Here is a 16,997-nt window from a genome sequence, read left to right on the forward strand (position 1 = left end):
ACGGATACAGGCCATTATACATTTTATCAAAACCGATAAAAATGTGCAGGGCAAAGTGTCAACCATAATGTAAACTATAGTCCATGGTTAGTAGCAAGGCTCCAATATGTATTCATCATTTGGAACAAAGGTACCACATTAATGAAAGACGTCGTTAATGGGGAAAAGTGTGGGGGCAGGGGTTCTAGTATATGGGAATTCCCTCTTTTTGATGTGACATTTATATAATCTAAAGCTTCTTTCAAAATAAAATAAAATAATGTGAAACAGAAAACTGCTGAATTTCTGGAGGGCTATGGTTAGTCTTAAAATACACATCATGAAGGAAATATACATTGCTCTTAGAGTATCTCAGGAACAACACAACAGGAACAAAAACACTTCTAGTTAAAATGGGGTGTTCACAGTGATGCTGGATATTGTCAGATCTCTTACATTTCCCGTAATTGTCAGGGTACATTGGGACTCTCAGTGCTGGCAGCAAAGCAGGTGAAATACCTTGCTGACTTGGCTAACTTTTTAACATTGGTATTTTTTTTTAACTGTATATATATTTTTAAAATTAAATTAAATTAAATTTTAATTGTATTTTTCTTGAAGATACATAGATCACAAAAAATGTTGCATTAAAAAATATAAGAGGTTCCCATATACCCCACACCTCACCCCCCCAGTCCTCCCACATCAACAACCTCTTTATAACATGGGTATTGACCAGTTGCTCTTGTGACCTTAATTAGGAAGAATCCATTGGAAAAGTCTTTGGGACCTGGTGGAGAGCTTGAAGGATGCAAACACTGAGTTGCCTTTTCAGTGTGTCTCCTTAATTCGCATCTCCAAAAGTACGCAGCTTTGGCTTCTGGTGTTGTTGGGTGATTGCACATCTATCTTTTTCATGAGAATTTTCAGTTTGCATCTCTTCTCACCCTCACCCACACACCTACCAGATGTCACACACCTAATAAGGCTTTAAGAAATGGTGAAATTATGTGAGGAAAGATTCTGTGAGGACAGCATTTTGTAGGGCATGCCTAACTCAATCTTGCCTGAAGGATGTCCATCAACCAGGACAGGGAACAATCTCATCTACTCTAGGCTTTTTTATTTATTTATTTATTTTTAAAAATTACATTAAAAAAAAATATGAGGTCCCATTTACCCCCACCGCCCCCACCCCCCACTCCCCCCACAGCAACACTTGCTCCCATCATCATGACACATCCATTGCACCTGGTAAGAACATCTCTGAGCATCACTGCACCCCATAGTCAATGATCCACATCATATAGGCTTTTTTTAAAAAAAGATTTATTTGTTTATTTATTTCTCTCAACCCCCCCCATCTATTCTCTGTGTCTATTCCCTGCGTGCTCTTTTTTGTCCGCTTCTGTTGTCGTCAGTGGCACGGGAATCTGTATTTCTTTTTGTTGCATCATCTCGTTGTGTCAGCTCTCTGTGTGTGCAGCGCCATTCCTGGGCAGGCTGCACTTTCTTTCGCGCTGGGCGGCTCTCCTTACGGGGCACACTCCTTGCGTGTGGGGCTCCCCTACGCGGGGGACACCCCTGTGTGGCAGGGCACTCCTTGCGCGCATCAGCACTGCGCATGGGCCAGCTCCACATGGGTCAAGGAGGCCCGGGGTTTGAACCGCGGACCTCCCATGTGGTAGACGGACGCCCTAACCACTGGGCCAAGTCCGTTACTCCAGGTTTAATGATGCAATGCTTACGTGATGCATTTTGATGGAAAGATGAAAGCCACATCTAAAAGTAGGGAGTATGCATTAAAATGGTGGAATTCAATGTATTAGAATTCCGTTCTCTCTTGCCTTCTTTGAGCACCTGTCATCCTTATTCAAATTTTTTCTCCTCATACAACTTAGTCAATGTCATAAAATTCCTGTAATTAAACGTATGCTTAGTGTGAGTCGAAAGGCGGAAATGAAAGATTCCTTTCCTAAATAATTATATAACACTTGTCACAGTAGACTATGTTTACATGTAAAAATAATGGCTAGACTTGTTCAGTGTCCAATCATCATACTTAAAAAATGTTTAATTATAATAATGATGACACTAACTCCAACCAGTTATAGCACCTTGACTTTCTAAGACCAAGGTCCAGAAATGTAGAAACTTAAGAAACAGCCTGTTGCAGGTGAGTAAAATATGTTAACTTTACTATATTGTACTATACTATAATATTTATTATTTTTGTATTTATTATTTATATTTATTTTTTTTAATGATCAACAGGGTTGAAAATGATGAAATTATTACCTTTCACAAAAAATATTACATTAAAAAAATAAAAGGGAAACGGACTTTGGCCCAGTGGTTAGGGCGTCCGTCTACCATATGGGAGGTCCGCGGTTCAAACCCCGGGCCTCCTTGACCCGTGTGGAGCTGGCCCACGTGCAGTGCTGATGCGCGCAAGGAGTGCCCTGCCACGCAAGGGTGTCCCCCGCGTGGGGGAGCCCCACGCGCAAGGAGTGCGCCTGTGAGGAAAGCCGCCCAGCGTGAAAAGAAAGAGCAGCCTGCCCAGGAATGGTGCCGCCCACACTTCCCGAGCCGCTGACGACAACAGAAGCGGACAAAGAAACAAGACACAGCAAATAGACACCAAGAACAGACAACCGGGGGGGCGGGGGGGATTAAATAAATAAAAATAAATCTTAAAAAAAAATAAAATAAAAAAAAAATAAAAAGCACAGCACTTCTGAGAGTAGTTTCAGTGGTTGGAATATTTTGGTTAATGAACATTAATACAAAGAATATTTTAATTAATGGGGAGGTTGCATTAGAATTTATTAGTTGGACTTACGTGACACCACCTCTTCCCCATGCAGCCCATTTGATCCACATAAATGTAGGTATCCTCCCTCACTCAAAAGTGGTGAAGGTTAAAGAGATAATATCCAGGTAGCATTGCTATTTCCTTAGATGAAAGGTCCCATAAAAGTAATTGCTATTTTTATTTCACTTGTGATTGGGCAATGCCTTATAAAACATATACGTTTTTTTTCCTCAGAGACACTGGGATCCTTCAGTTTCATCTTCCTTTTTCTAAAGGAAATATTTTAACACCCCTTGTTTTAGAAGGAAATGGCAGCCGATATCAGGTAAAGGGTCTTGTAAACGCCATTCGGTAAATTAATGTGGAAAAGCCACCATGTACTTTTTTTGTGATGTTAATTTTTAAAACAATGATTATGGGTCAAGATAAAGTCCATTTGGACAGCCTCCTGCCCTGACCTTCTATCTCACCCTATTTCCATCTCTTCTTTCTCTACTGGTGAAGACTGCTCTGAGTCATAGCCTCCCAGAGCTTTTGCCTGTGTTTACAAGCATCCTTGCAAAGGAAATCCTTGAGCCTGTGTCTGTTGAATAAACAGTATCCTACTGTATCTAGTTGTCTGAAACTTGGTCTTTTATTTTTAACTTTGTTATGTACCTTGGAAACCTACCCTTCTTGATCCACATAAGTATCTTTGTTTCTTATTTGACTCATGGAATTCCATGGTATGAATATATTGGATATATTCTGATTTATGAAGCCTGAGAGTGGACATTTTGGTGGGTTTCCATTTTACCTTAATTAAAGACAACGTTGCAATAAACATCCTTGGTGATACCTCCTTTTGCCCCTGGCTGAACTTCTCTCTAGAGTTGCAAGTGGAATTAAGCTTATGATCCATTTTATATTTCACTAGGGGCAGGTTCTATCACAAACAGCCGCCCTAATCACGGCTTCTTCAGCGGTGTGCAGGCAACTTTCTTTGAATCAGTGATAAAATCGCATCCTATCAAACTTGAAAAAAAACCAACCTGGTATTTCGACTGAGGCATGCTATCTTCTTAATGTCAACATGTACTTCTGGTTTCTGGGAAGGGTCAACATATTTTTGTATGTTTATTGACCATTCGTACATTTTCTATGAACTATCTCTTTATGTCTTATGTCCATTTTACTATTGTTTTCTTGCATCCCATGTCCATTTTCCTCTAGTGTTCTTGTCCCTTTACTAATTTATCTATATAAAATAGTGAAGGCATTTTTTTTTCCTTCCCTGTAACTTGCCCCTTTTGCTTTGCTTACAGTGTGCCTTGCCATATAAATTGTCCTGGGAATGCCTTAAAAAAGTGTCACCAACTGGGTAGCTTCAGGAATTTATTCTGTTTTGGCTCTGGGAACCAGAAGTCCAAAATCGAGGTGTTGGCAAGGCTGTGTTTTCCTTGGAAGATTTAGGGGAAAATCTGTTCCTTGCTTCTCTGAGCTTCTGTTGCTTGCCCCCAACCCTTGGTGTACCTTGCCTTGTAGACCGTCACTCCAAACTGCCTTCATCGTTACAAGGATGTCTTCTCCCTGTGTTTGTACCAACATCCAGTCATGCTGGATTTAGACTCCACCCAAAACCAAAAGGACCTCTTCTTAACTTGACCACATCTGCAAAGAACCTTTTCCCGTAGGAGGTCACGCGCAGAGTCTCCGGGTGTCTTCAACCCAATACAGATGCTTTCCCTGTTCCTTTGCTCACGATTTAAGCTCACACCTCCCTGAATTCTGATTCCTACTTTCCCCCTGATGTATATTTCTGCTGATTTCCTCAGAGAGATTCTGAGTCTGTGAACATATGTTTATTTAGCTGACATTCTACAATATGTGCTCAAGGAGATGTCGAGGCTCAGGCTCAAATTATGCTTTCAGAGCAGTCAGGCTTAGCAATGTCAATCCATCTTGACATGGCAACTTGAGTGCAATGTTCCCACGAGAAGTCCAAAGTCATTTGAGTCTCATCCAGTTGTAAGTATTTTCTCTTTAGTAGTTTGGATATGTTCTTTGTATCCTGAAACTTCAGCACTAAGTGTAGGTAGCTTTTCATCTGATTCACTGGCCTTGTTATCCTATAGACTGGACTTTCCTTCAGTTCCTGAAAGTTGTCCAATATTACCAAATATTGCAGGCTTTCCAGCCTTTTAAATTGTACCCATCAGTTGTCTTAATAGAAAGATTGATGCTCAGCATTTCCAACCTTCGACAACCCCTTGCCTTATCCTTTCTTTAGCTTTTCCATCTCTTTTCCTTCTTTTTGTAGTATCCTGTGGAAATTCTTTGGCTCAACTTTCTAATTTAACAATATACTCTTCAGCTATGGCCACTTTGTGATTCAGTGGGACTTTAGCTTAGTTTGTTTTCAATTTTTAACTCTTGTGCTTCCCATTTCCAAGATTGGAATTCATCTCAATTTCATAGCTATCTCTTTTTATAGCACAAATTCCCACTCTAGTTTCATTGATTCCTTTCCTTTGTTTTTTGGAGTAATTTAAATAGTTATTAGTAAGTCCTATATTGAGTAATCTGTTAAATTGTTGTACTTGTGAATATTTGGTGACTCTATAATAAGTCCTCATTGCCTATAACCTAATTTTTTTAAAAAGATTTTTTCTATTTATTTCTTTCACCGTCTCTCCCATTGTCTGCTCTCTGTGTCTATTCTGTGTTCTTCTGTGTCCACTTGCATTCTTGTCAGGCAGCACCAGGAATCTGTGTCTCTTTTTGTTGCGCCATCTTGCTGCATCAGCTCTCCGTGTGTGCGGCGCCACTCCTGGGTGGGCTGTGATTTTCTCGAATGGGGTGGCTCTCCTTGCGTGCATACTCCTTGCACATGGGGCTCCCCCATACGGGGACGCCACTGCATGGCACAGGCCTCCTTTAGCACATCAGCACTGCATGTGGGCCAGCTCACCACACGGGCTAGGAGGCCCTGGGTTTGAACCCTGGACCTCCTACCTGGTAGGCAGATGCTCTATCAGTTGAGCCACATCTGCTTTCCCCCTATAACTTAATTCTCTGTGCCTTGGGTGGGGTTTCCTCACTGCAGTCTTAGAATTTCCTGTAGCATGCTTGGAGACTCTAAGCGGTAAGTAGGCTTGCTCCTGTGGTTTCCCATCTGCCTTCCTTCTTTTTATCCACCACAAAACGCGTTTTTATGCATTTATTTTCTCTCTTATAAATTCTTTGATGTCAGTGCAGTATTTACTTTTCTGCCATTTTGAAATGGAACCCAGAATTTAGTTGTGTGCTTTTCTGCCTTTCTCCTTTTTTTTCCCGCTAGGCAGTTTCCAATGTTTTCTTATGGTTTCCTTCTATTTCAGACTGTCATCAGTACCCTCAGCCAACTTTATCTAAAAGTACTCAAGCTCCCCCTTCCCTCAGTTTCTCTTTCATTAGACCCCTCATGTTGGAAGTCCCTGGGTCACTGGGAGTTAATCACTAATGGTGAAAACATTAAAATCTAGAAGTAGGGATGGAATGTACTTTAGCACCTCCTTTCTACCATGAGGGTAACATCTATTTCTAAAAACATCTATTTCTAAAATTGCTTTTTTTCATTGCCTGTTAGGGGGCACATTGCAGTGGTAGCTACATCCACCAATTGAGACTCTTGCCCATCACAGATCAGAGAGTAACTTATTAAGTTATGGCATCTATTGTTGAATTAAAAAGAATAATTTCCAACCCATTTTCTGTCCCTTTCACCCAGCTCTTGGGACTCTCTCAATTCCTTAAGTATGCATTTACTAGAATGCCATGTGTTCTAGCCTGCTAGGCTACCAAAATGCAAATACCATGAAATGGGTCAGTGTTTACCAATGGGAATTTACTAACTTACAAGCTTACCGTTTCGAGGCTGAGAAAAATGTCCAAATGAAGGCACAATCAGGTGATGGTTTCTTCTGGAAGGCCAGTGGTCCTGGTCTCCTCCATACCAAGGCAAGGCATATGGCAGCATGAGCTGAGCTCTCCTTTCTCTTCCAGGTTTTGTTGATTCCAGCTTCTGGCTTCTGTTCTTCCTCTGAATTTCATTCTCTTCTAAAGGACTCCAGTAAGAGGATTAAGACTCACCCTGAATGAGGTGGCTTGCATCCTAACTTAGTGAAGATCCTACTCGACTCCAAATGGGTCCATACCCACGGGAATGGATTACCTTTAAGAACTCGGGTTCAAACAGCTTCAAACCACCAAACCATCTAACGTACTAGGCATGACAGAGATGGCCAAAGTGACTTTTTAGGAGGTCACATGTGGTCAGGTCTAGTACAGAACTATTCACAGGTGTTTGTGGTGCAGAGAGAATGGACTGTCACTCACAGGTTGGGGTGTGGGCTTCAGTTTCATGGTGATCAAATGCATTAGGAGAGACAGCTTCTAGAAAGATCACATTTGAGAGTCCTGTTGGAGGGTTGAACATGAGATGGTGGCCATGAGAAATCTGATTTAGACATACAGAGGACTGAGAGTCACAGGCCAAATTTTCATTCCTGGCTCTTCAATTCAGTGGCCTCCTACAAGTCTTTAAACCTCGATGACCTCCAATACCCTCTTCATAAAATAGGAGAGTAGTTGTTAACCGTTTGAGGCAAGCTGGGTAAGATGTTTTCAGGATCCAATGGGAAAATGTACCTGGAAGTGCCTTGAATATTATAAACCTCTATAAAGTATATGGCAGTGCTATTAATTTTTTATTATATGTCACCTATCTTGTGGAGTAGCTTGTTATGAAACCTCACCTGTCTGAACAATTTGGGAATCCTAAGCAGGGGACACCAGTCTTATAAAAGGATCATAAATACAGCTGTCAGACACACCTTCTTGGGTCAAATGAGTTGAGCCACCAAGCCGGCAGCTGATCCATAGGTGAGGCGTTTTAAGGCAGACAGCACTCTCCTGCTAGGGAGACAAGATGTATTGACTCAAAATTTGTAAAATATCTCACTTTCCAGCAGAGTACCATATATAGTGAAGGGCTGATACAAACTTTTGTTGAATACATGCCTGCTTGTTTATTATCAATTTTTTTTTAAGACTCTGGAATGGAGGGGCTCATGTTGATGGATTAGTCAAGACCATTTGTTGCAATTAGGCATAAAGAATTGAATGGATCACCACAAAACAGGCTAGTTAGCACTTTGGCTCACTAAGGATCTTGCTCTGCAGAAACTAGTTTCTTTGCAAGAGTGCTTAGCTGTTCTGCTGTGGGCTTGCTATTTTAAGTTAGCAACCCACGAGGACCGGGAGGGCTTCCACGGCTCGGCGGTGAGCCCCTAGGCCAGCGCGTAGGCCTAGGTTCTCCAGGTGTGGGGGACGCGCGGTAAAAACCACGGAGACAGCCTGTGAGAGTGAGCTAGTCCACTTTATTGCGGAAATACACTTGATTATATAAGGTCGGGTCAAGGGAGGGGTAGGAACGGGGGCGGATTAACTACCGGGCGGTAGTGGATAGGCGGAGCTGTGCAGGCAGCTATGAGGTAGGCAGTGAAGGATAGCAACGGCTGGAAAAGGGAGATAACAAAGGCTAGGAGGAGGGGTAAAGGGAGGCAGCAACACTGTTCTTTTCTTTTTCAGGTAAAATAACCAGACACTATGAAACAGCCATTCCAGAACTGGTAAGTTGGCAAATGCACTAATTTTCTATATGTTGAGAGAAGTGTTGCTTGTCAAGAGCCTTTGGATAATTGTTCTTTCTGATGTACCTGAGAGATTCCTTCTACTATGACTGTAGATTATCACCCTTTCCTCATATTTTATTCAACCTTTGATTTATACAATTTGGAACTATAATTGAGGTCATAAAGTTTTATGGTTTTCATCTTTGTGGATTACTTTTCTCATTCAATAATAGCTCTGCCTGTCTATATTAATGATTTTAACTTTATTTTCTTTTGGCTGATATTATTACTATGACAACTACATTCTTTTGGTTACTATTTGCCCATTGTAGCTTTTTATATGTTTTTTATTTTCAAACTTTCTTTGTCATTGGGTTTTTGATGTGTGTTTTAGAAAAAGCCCGGTGGATTAAAATAAATAATTGGAGACTCTCTTACTTACAATAAGCAAATAAAGCCACTTATTTATATTTTAAATTGTTAACATAGTTGAATTTATTTCTATAATCTTGTAGTTTGTTTTCTATTTGCAAGGGTTTTCTTTGTCTTTTTTCTTCTTCCATACTTTTGCGAATTATATTGAGATTTCTTTATTTCCTCCCTTCCCAGCTGGTCTGGAGGCTATACTTCACATAATGCTTTTTTATTTTTTGGAAGGTCCTGGGCATTGAACCCAGGACCTCATATGTGGGAAGCAGGTACTCAAGTACTGAGCTACATCTGCTCCCCAATGACAGTTGTTTTTCTGTTGCCATTTTTGTTTGTTTGTTTGTTTTTCAGAGGTACCAGGGATCAAACCCAGGACCTTGTTCATGGGAAGCAGGTAGCTACATCCACTCCCACATAATGCTTTCAATTGTGTGTTTGCCCCTAATTATTTTTAACATGATTTTAGTTTATCAAAGTATGATAGTTAATCAGTACCTCTACCCTCCTTTTAAAGAAAGAAAAACTATAAAATGTTTTAACTCCAAGTCACTCCCTTTCATTCTCTGTATTAGTCAGCCAAAGGGGTGCTGCCATAAAATACCAGAAATGGGTTGGTTTTTATAAAGGGTATTTATTTGGGGTAGGAGCTTACAGATACCAGGCCATAAAGCATAAGTTACTTCCCTCACCAAAGTCTATTTCCACATGTTGGAGCAAGATGGCGGCCGACGTCTGTGAGGGCTCAGGCTTCCTGGGTTCCTATGTTCCTGGGGCTTGCTTTTCTCTGGGTTCAAGGTTCCTTTCTTCCTGTGCTTCTCTTTCCTCTGTGTGCTTACTTCCTGGGGCTCCAGCTTAAGTCTTCATCATCAAACTCCAACATCAGAAAACCCTCAACTCCGTTCTTTGTCATACCTTTTATCTGTGACTCCCCACCTGGGGTGGGAACTCAAAGCCCTAATCATAACTCAATCATGCCCAGGTACAGATCAGATTAGAAACATAATCCAATATTTCTTTTTGGAATTCATCAGGAATATCAAACTTATCAAACGGCTACATTCTCCATGTAATTATTGATTGGGAAATTGGTTTTGCCTAGTTTTACCCCTTCCTTAAATTATTACATTATCAGGGTTTTTTTGTCAATGCATATTTAGTTATCAGCACATTTTATCTCATTTTATTTTCACCATCTTTTTTTGTGTTCTACACTTTCTTCCTGGGATACATTTGCCTTTTTTATTAAAAATTTTTAGTAGTTTGTTCATCAGGGGTCTTTTGGTTTGTATATATCCCAAAATGCCCATAATCTCTTCTAATTCTTGAGTGATATATTAGCAGTGTATAGGATTCTATGTGGATAGTGATTTTTTCCTTAACTCTGAAAGTAGTATTACCTGGTCTTCAGGTTTCCCTTGTGGCTGTTGAAAAGTTTCTTTTCAGTCCAGTTGTCTCCTTATTGTAAGTAACTTGCGGTTGTTTTAAACCAGTCTATTTTTGTTGTGTTGTACTTTAAAGACACAGAAATAAGTGGGTAATTATTTCCCTGCCTGAGATGTGCTGTGCTATTTCGGTCTAAATATTCATGTCTGTGTTCAGTTCTGGAAAATTCTTAACCAGTATATCTCTGAATATTTCCTCTTCTTTTCCTTTCTAATATCATTCCTTTAAATCCTTTTAAATATAGGATGATACTTTACACTTATTTTTCATGCCTCTTACCTTCTTCTGGCTCTTCATGTTGCATGCTATGAGATGCTTTGAGATCTAGTTTCCAGGTTATTCTGAATTTTAATGGAGCTTACTCCTTTTCTATTAAGTTTATTTTTAAATTCCAATGACTATATTTCATGTCTGTTTTATATTTTTTACTTTACTTTAAACAGACCTGTTTTGTTTTGAAATGTTCAAACATTTCATTTAAGACATTGCTTTTTTGTCTATTCTTCTCTTTGTTTTCTTGAGCCTTCTGATAACACTTATGTTAGAATCTCTTTGGCATGGGTCCTTTAGCAAAGGTGCTGTAAATCATCCCATTTGTCTCAATGGTTGACTGTCTCTGTCTCATGGAAATAATATTTGTTTTTAATATTTTTGAACTATGAGCTCATCTTCTACAGTTGTCATTTTTTAAATGGAATTTTGTGTTTGAGGGTCCCAAGACCACCCCAAGTTGGTGATTCTCTAAGAGGACTCACAGAACTCAACCTATCTTTTTATTCATGGCTGTAATTTATTAGAGGAAAGTGACACAAGGCAAAATAAACAAAAGGTGAAGGCTTATCTCATGAGATCTGATGGAAACTAAATAAAAGCTTCCAGAGTCCTTTCTCAGTGGAGTCACATAGAACATGCTTAATTTCTCTAGTAATGAGTTGTGACAACCTGTGTTGAGTGCTTTCTACCAGGGCAGCTCATTATTTTTTTGGTGGGGGAGCTGGTCAAATAGGCAACTTCTGTCTAGCACCTGCCAAATTCCAGGTTCCAAGAAGGAAAGCAGGTGTTCAGCATAATCCACATTGTTTTAAAAAATAGTTTGGTACAGTGAGTCACTCTTATCAGGTATGGAACCCTTCTGAATGCCATGTTCCCAGATACCAGCCAAGGGCTAATCCAGCAAGCAGAACTTTCTAAAGAAGGCAATGTCAGACTTGTAAATTCTTTCTGCACAACTTTCTTAATACATGAGTGTTGTGGAAGTAAGTACACAGTAAAGTCACCCTTGCTCAAGTATCTATAGAATTCATAGGTTCCATCTTCCTTTTATGCTTGTTTTAGTTTTCTGTAGGCTGCCAAAGCAATATGCCAGATATGGGTTGGCTTTTACCATGGGGATTTATTAGTTTAAAAACTTACAGTCTTGGGGCCAAGAAAAATGTCCAAATCAAAGCTTCAGCAGGTGATGCATTTTCTCTCTATAGTCCAGCTGTTGGCTAGTTGTATGAAGATGCAGATAAGCTTTAATTAGAAGAGTGGGTTCAACCTGGACAGCCCAGTAGAATCACCTGGGAAGCTTTTTATTTTTTTAGAGATTTATTTATTTATTTCTCTCCCCTCTACCCCTCCACCCCAATTGTCTGTTCTCTGTGTCTATTTGTTGCGTCTTCTTTGTCTGCTTTTGTAGTTGTCAGTGGCACCAGGAATCTGTGTTTCTTTCTGTTGCGCCATCTTGTTGTGTCAGCTCTCCGTGTGTGTTGCACCTTTCCTGGGCAGGCTGCACTTTCTTTCGTGCTGGGCGGCTCTCCTTACGGGGCGCACTCCTTGTGCGTGGGGCTCCCCTACACAGGGACACCCCTGCGTGGCAGGGCACTCCTTGCGTGCATCAGCACTGTGCCTGGGCCAGCTCCACACGGGTCAAGGAGGCCCGGGGTTTGAACCGCGGACCTACCGTGTAGTAGATGGACACCCTAACCACTGGGCCAAGTCTGCCGCCCACTTTTAATAATCTTAATGGCCAGCTTGTACCTCAGATCCATGAATGTCAGGATTACTGGGGATGGAATGCTGGCATCAATTTTTAAAATTCCAGTGCACAGCTAAAGTAGATAACATCTGGTTCTCAACTGTTTATGGATCCACGCATTTCTGATAGTAATATATATTAGTAATATATGTTGTCGAAAAGCATATTCGAAGGATTAAACATCCTGATACAGTAGAGAAACATAAGGTGGTAAAATTTAAGGAATTCCCCTTCTAATAGAGAAGCAGAGACCACCTTCTAAATTGCCTGTGGGTCATAAAAATTAGAATTATTTGAGGTAGGTAAAGAAAGTCCATGATATGTGAATCAAGGCTATCAAAACTATTTTCTATAAGGGATTTTGCCCTAAAATCTATAAGGGAGAGAGCATGGGAACTGCAATCTGCATGGCAAAACACCAGAGTAAGCAAGCGTAGCATCAGGTTTATAGCACAAAAAGGCAATTGCATCCTGTTTAAATAATATGTTCATAGAAAATGTTCCAAACCAGAGACATGCTTGTTCTAAAGAACTTTTGCTGTCTCCTTCAGATTTTGTAAATGGAAACTTCTTTCCAGTTTCTTTTTTAGATAAGTCATATTTGAAAATATGAATGTTTACAGTGGCCGGGAAGAGAGTACCAATTTTAGACGGCATTAATTCTTAAAAATTTAAAGGCTTTCATTGACAACTATATATATATGTGGTTCTGAACACCTCTGTTGTCTGCGCAAGTAATAAAATTCATAGTAATAACGGCAGTTTCTGATGACTCATTGTGTACTGTGCATTATATAAATTTATATTTATATAAATATAAATCACCTTATGTTGTCTTTAAAACGTTATTATTTCAATACAGTCATTATTTTCCTTGCCTGAATAAAGCTTGCCAGAACAAGTAAGTATAAAATTTGGGTCCCTTGGCACTTGTGCCTATAAATCTTAAGCTATAAGATTAGGAGAGGGCTGGAAATACGATACCGATTTGGAGGCAATAAGCAGGTAGATGGACAACAGGGGGCTTCAGGAATGTGTTGGAATTGAAGACGTTAAGAAAGACAAAGCCAACAAGTCTGCAGAGCTGCTTGGCTGAGAAGGGAAGGTGAGGCAGAGGGCATTCGCCCATCATCTATCCCTCATTCCTTCATTCATCATCCATCATTCCTTCATACATTGAACAAGGATTTAAGGGCACCTACGCTGTACCACATCGTCAAGACTGTCAGAGGTGAATGAAGTAGTCACAATTCCAGTCCTCCCTGGAAATTACAGTCTAATGGAAAGAGACAAGCAGCCAACTAGAAATCCCAAAACATAACAAGTTCAAAGGTGAAAAGGAAGTGTCAACTGTAATGGAGTCGCAAAGGACTGCTGTTGGATGCAGCTGTGAAGAATGGTTTTGCCACGGATGTGACGCTTACCCTGGGAATATATTGGAAGGATGTATGCAAATATGATGGGTAAGAGGCAGGGCTTTCCCGGATGAAGGTTGCAGAGGGAGAGACATGTATGATCTTAGGTTTTGAGAATTCGCACGTAGTGAGCCAATAAGAGGAAACTGTGAGAGGAAGTCTTAGAAGGAATAGAAAAAAAACTCGATTGAGTCAAGTTTTATCAGAAAGGTCAGGTTTGGACATTTAATCCCCCCAAATTGGGAAGCCATTGGACTTCTTTAGGAAGTATTATAAAAACAGGTGAATTTTTATAGGGTCTCCCTTCTTGGGTGCCTTTTGCAGGTGCGAAAGTGGGGAAGTCCAAGCCATTTAGAAAGATTTGAAGTGTACAAGTGAAAGAAGGGGTAGACAGTTTCCTGGGCTCCCGCGATGAGAGTGAAGATGGATGGGCACAAATAGATTTACATTGAAGATGGATGGGCACAAATAGATTTACAATATCACTTTTGAGGTAGAATTAATAGGGCTTGTAATTGATGGGATGGATTGTGGGTGGCAGAAACAGCATCCTGCCAGAAGGAAGGTTGGTTGCCAGCCTCTAGTGACAATCATCCATCAAGAGTTGTTGGATTTTTTTTCAGCACATTATAGAATTGGCCACTTACATATGGGTACTTTACAGTCTAAATTTTGGTAGAATATTTTACAAAATATTATATTTCCTTTTTCAGGTGTTAAAAAGAATTTACATTATTATTATTACTCTTGTTATTATTATTATTAATCTGGCAATTGAGTGTCCCCAGGTGTGAGGTCTTCTATAGACTTATTTTCTCAATGAAGATAAAAGAATAAGTCTCTTTGCATATTTGCATTCTACTCCAGAGTCTAGTTTGCCATCATGGCATTCTGGAATCAATTTCCTAGGAAATTGGTTCATTTGCTACTTTCTTATCTGTATGCCTTGGAGCAAGAGTCCAAGGTTATAACATGGCTTCAAAAAGTGCAATTAAACTTAAAAAATCAAACCTGCCTACTTTGATTTTTCACTGTGTTTACAGTTGTATATGAATAAAGCAAATGATTGGAACTTTACATACAACTTTGACCACTGCCAGACTATTTATAAAGAGTCTGATATCATTACAGCTGCTTGAAGAGTTTTTCTGAGAGTAAGTTGTCATAAAGCATGTGAAATCAGGGTATGAGTTTCCTGGAGCTGCCATAATTAACACAAACTGGTTGACTTCCAAAGCAGAACTTTGTTCGCTAATGGTTCTGGAGAGCAGAAGTTCAAATTCAGTTTTGCTGAACTGAAACAAAGATGTTAGCAGAACTGTGCTCCTTCTGGGAGCTCCACCTTCTGGGGACTCCTGGTATACCTTGTTGCGTGGCTCCACCACCTCAATCTCTACCTCCAGCTTCACATGACCTTCTCTTCTATATCTCCATGTCAACTATCCCTTTCCTTTGTCTTATGAAGACACCAGCCATTGGATTTAGAGCCCATGCTAAATCCAAAATGATTTCATCTCAAGATCCTTCACGAATTAGCTCTGTAAAGACCTTTTTTCCAAATAAGGTTTCAAGTGGACACGGATTTTGGGAGAACACTATTCAACTCATGATAATCGGTTTGTAAAATATGATATTACAGTAACATAAAATTACTTTTTTAGAGAAACTATGGTTTCTGAGTAAGCCAACTCAGATATGATCTACAGTGAAAATTTGTAAAGAATGCCATTATTTGTATGTTTTTATTGAGGAAGTTCTGGGGATTAAACCCAGGACCTTGTACTTTGGGAGGAGGCACACAACCACTGAACTACACCGCTCCCCAATTCATTCGTATATGAAACTGTCTAAAATGTAAATGTTAATCGATACCTTCTTCTCTTCTGCCTCCCCCAAACCCCCCAAAATACTTTCAGGAACTGTTGGCTGTCAGTAATCCTGTGGTGGCTGCTCGGGAATGAAAATGGAGCTGTCATGACAAGAAACTCCAGACCCAATATTGTTCTGCTGATGGCGGATGACCTGGGGGTGGGAGATTTGTCCTGCTACGGTAATAACACAATGAGGTAAAGACAGATGACACACCATCCACCTGCATGGCTAGCACCCCAAGTTGCCTCATCCTCATCTTTGACATTGTAGCAAGGAATCAGTCAGAAACCAATTATCTATTATATCAATAGGGGTCACACTAGGCTGCGGCGGCTTATTCGGTCGGTAGAGGTGGGGTCTGGCTGCGGACGAGGGGTCGGTCCAGCTCTGGACGAGGGGTCGGTCCTGCTTGGGACGAGGGGTCGGTCCCACTTGGGACGAGGGGTCGGTCCGGCAGCAGACGAGGGATCGGTCTCACAGGGGTTGCGCGGTTTGGCTGACGGGGTCGCCCGGCGAAGCCGGCGACGAAGGGGTCGCCCGGCGAAGCCGGCGACGAAGGGGTCGCCCGGAGAAGCAGGCGACGAACCGGGGACAAGGGAGGCCAGGCCCTTGTCGGGGGCTCTCAGGACTGGAGGGCGCACGGCAGAAGAACTACCGCGGAGACGAGGTAAACAGGCAAGTCCACTTTATTGAGGGAGAGGCAACAGTTTTATAGGGGCTGGGGAAGGCTGATTGGTTGAAGCCACGCCCTGTTCTGATTGGTTGCCGGCGAAAGGTCAGTGGGCGGTACTGGACGGGGGACGGGTGGTGGTTAGGGATTGGCTGTCGCTGTTGCTGGGGGAAGGGGCAGGGTTTAGGGATTGGTGGCTGCTGTTGCTGGGGTGGAGGGCAGACTTGAGTTTCCCGCCCACGCCTGGCTGTTGCTGCTGTCGGGGGAGGGAAAAGGGCGGGCTGGAATTTTCTGCCCTGCGCCTGCGCAGGGAGAAGGAAGAAGAAGGGTGCCGCCCCACAAGGCATCGGGTGGTGCCATCTGGGAGGAGGGGCGGCCGCGGAAGCATGGCTGCCGAGAAGGGGAGACCCGAGGGCACTCTGCGCCCATGCCGAGCTTCCTTCAGGGGTGGCGGTGAGTCCGACCAGCCACCCTATTATGGGGGCAGCGGAATTAGGCCTACCGCGGCCGCTCCCCTGCCAGGCCAGCAAACCACACTTCAGCCCGAGGGGTGACCGCACTAGGCCATCTGCAAAATGTCAGAAACAAAAATTTTGTTTTTATTGAGGCAAAATTCACAAAACATAAAACGCACCATTGGAGAGTAGTCCTAGCTCAGTGATTGAATGCCTGCTTCCCATATACGGGGTCCTGGGTTCAA

The 16,997-nt window shown here is 41.5% G+C and overlaps 1 protein-coding gene across 2 annotated transcripts in view; it reads left to right on the forward strand.

The window, feature by feature from the left end:
- Nucleotides 1-16,997, forward strand: part of LOC101434645 (arylsulfatase H) — a 62,372-nt gene that overhangs the window by 26,792 nt on the left and 18,583 nt on the right. The window contains exons 1-3 of one of the 2 annotated variants that reach the window (XM_058291612.2): nt 8,388-8,445; nt 9,229-9,271; nt 15,672-15,821. In XM_058291612.2, the coding sequence (XP_058147595.1) occupies nt 9,261-9,271; nt 15,672-15,821 (161 nt within the window). In that variant the 5' untranslated portion in view covers nt 8,388-8,445; nt 9,229-9,260. Of the gene's footprint in view, nt 1-8,387; nt 8,446-9,228; nt 9,272-15,671; nt 15,822-16,997 lie in introns of those variants that run through there. The other variant, XM_071212936.1, reaches the window with a different exon arrangement.

The sequence above is a fragment of the Dasypus novemcinctus genome, chromosome X, assembly GCF_030445035.2.
Source record: "Dasypus novemcinctus isolate mDasNov1 chromosome X, mDasNov1.1.hap2, whole genome shotgun sequence".
In the NCBI taxonomy this organism is placed as follows: domain Eukaryota; kingdom Metazoa; phylum Chordata; class Mammalia; order Cingulata; family Dasypodidae; genus Dasypus; species Dasypus novemcinctus.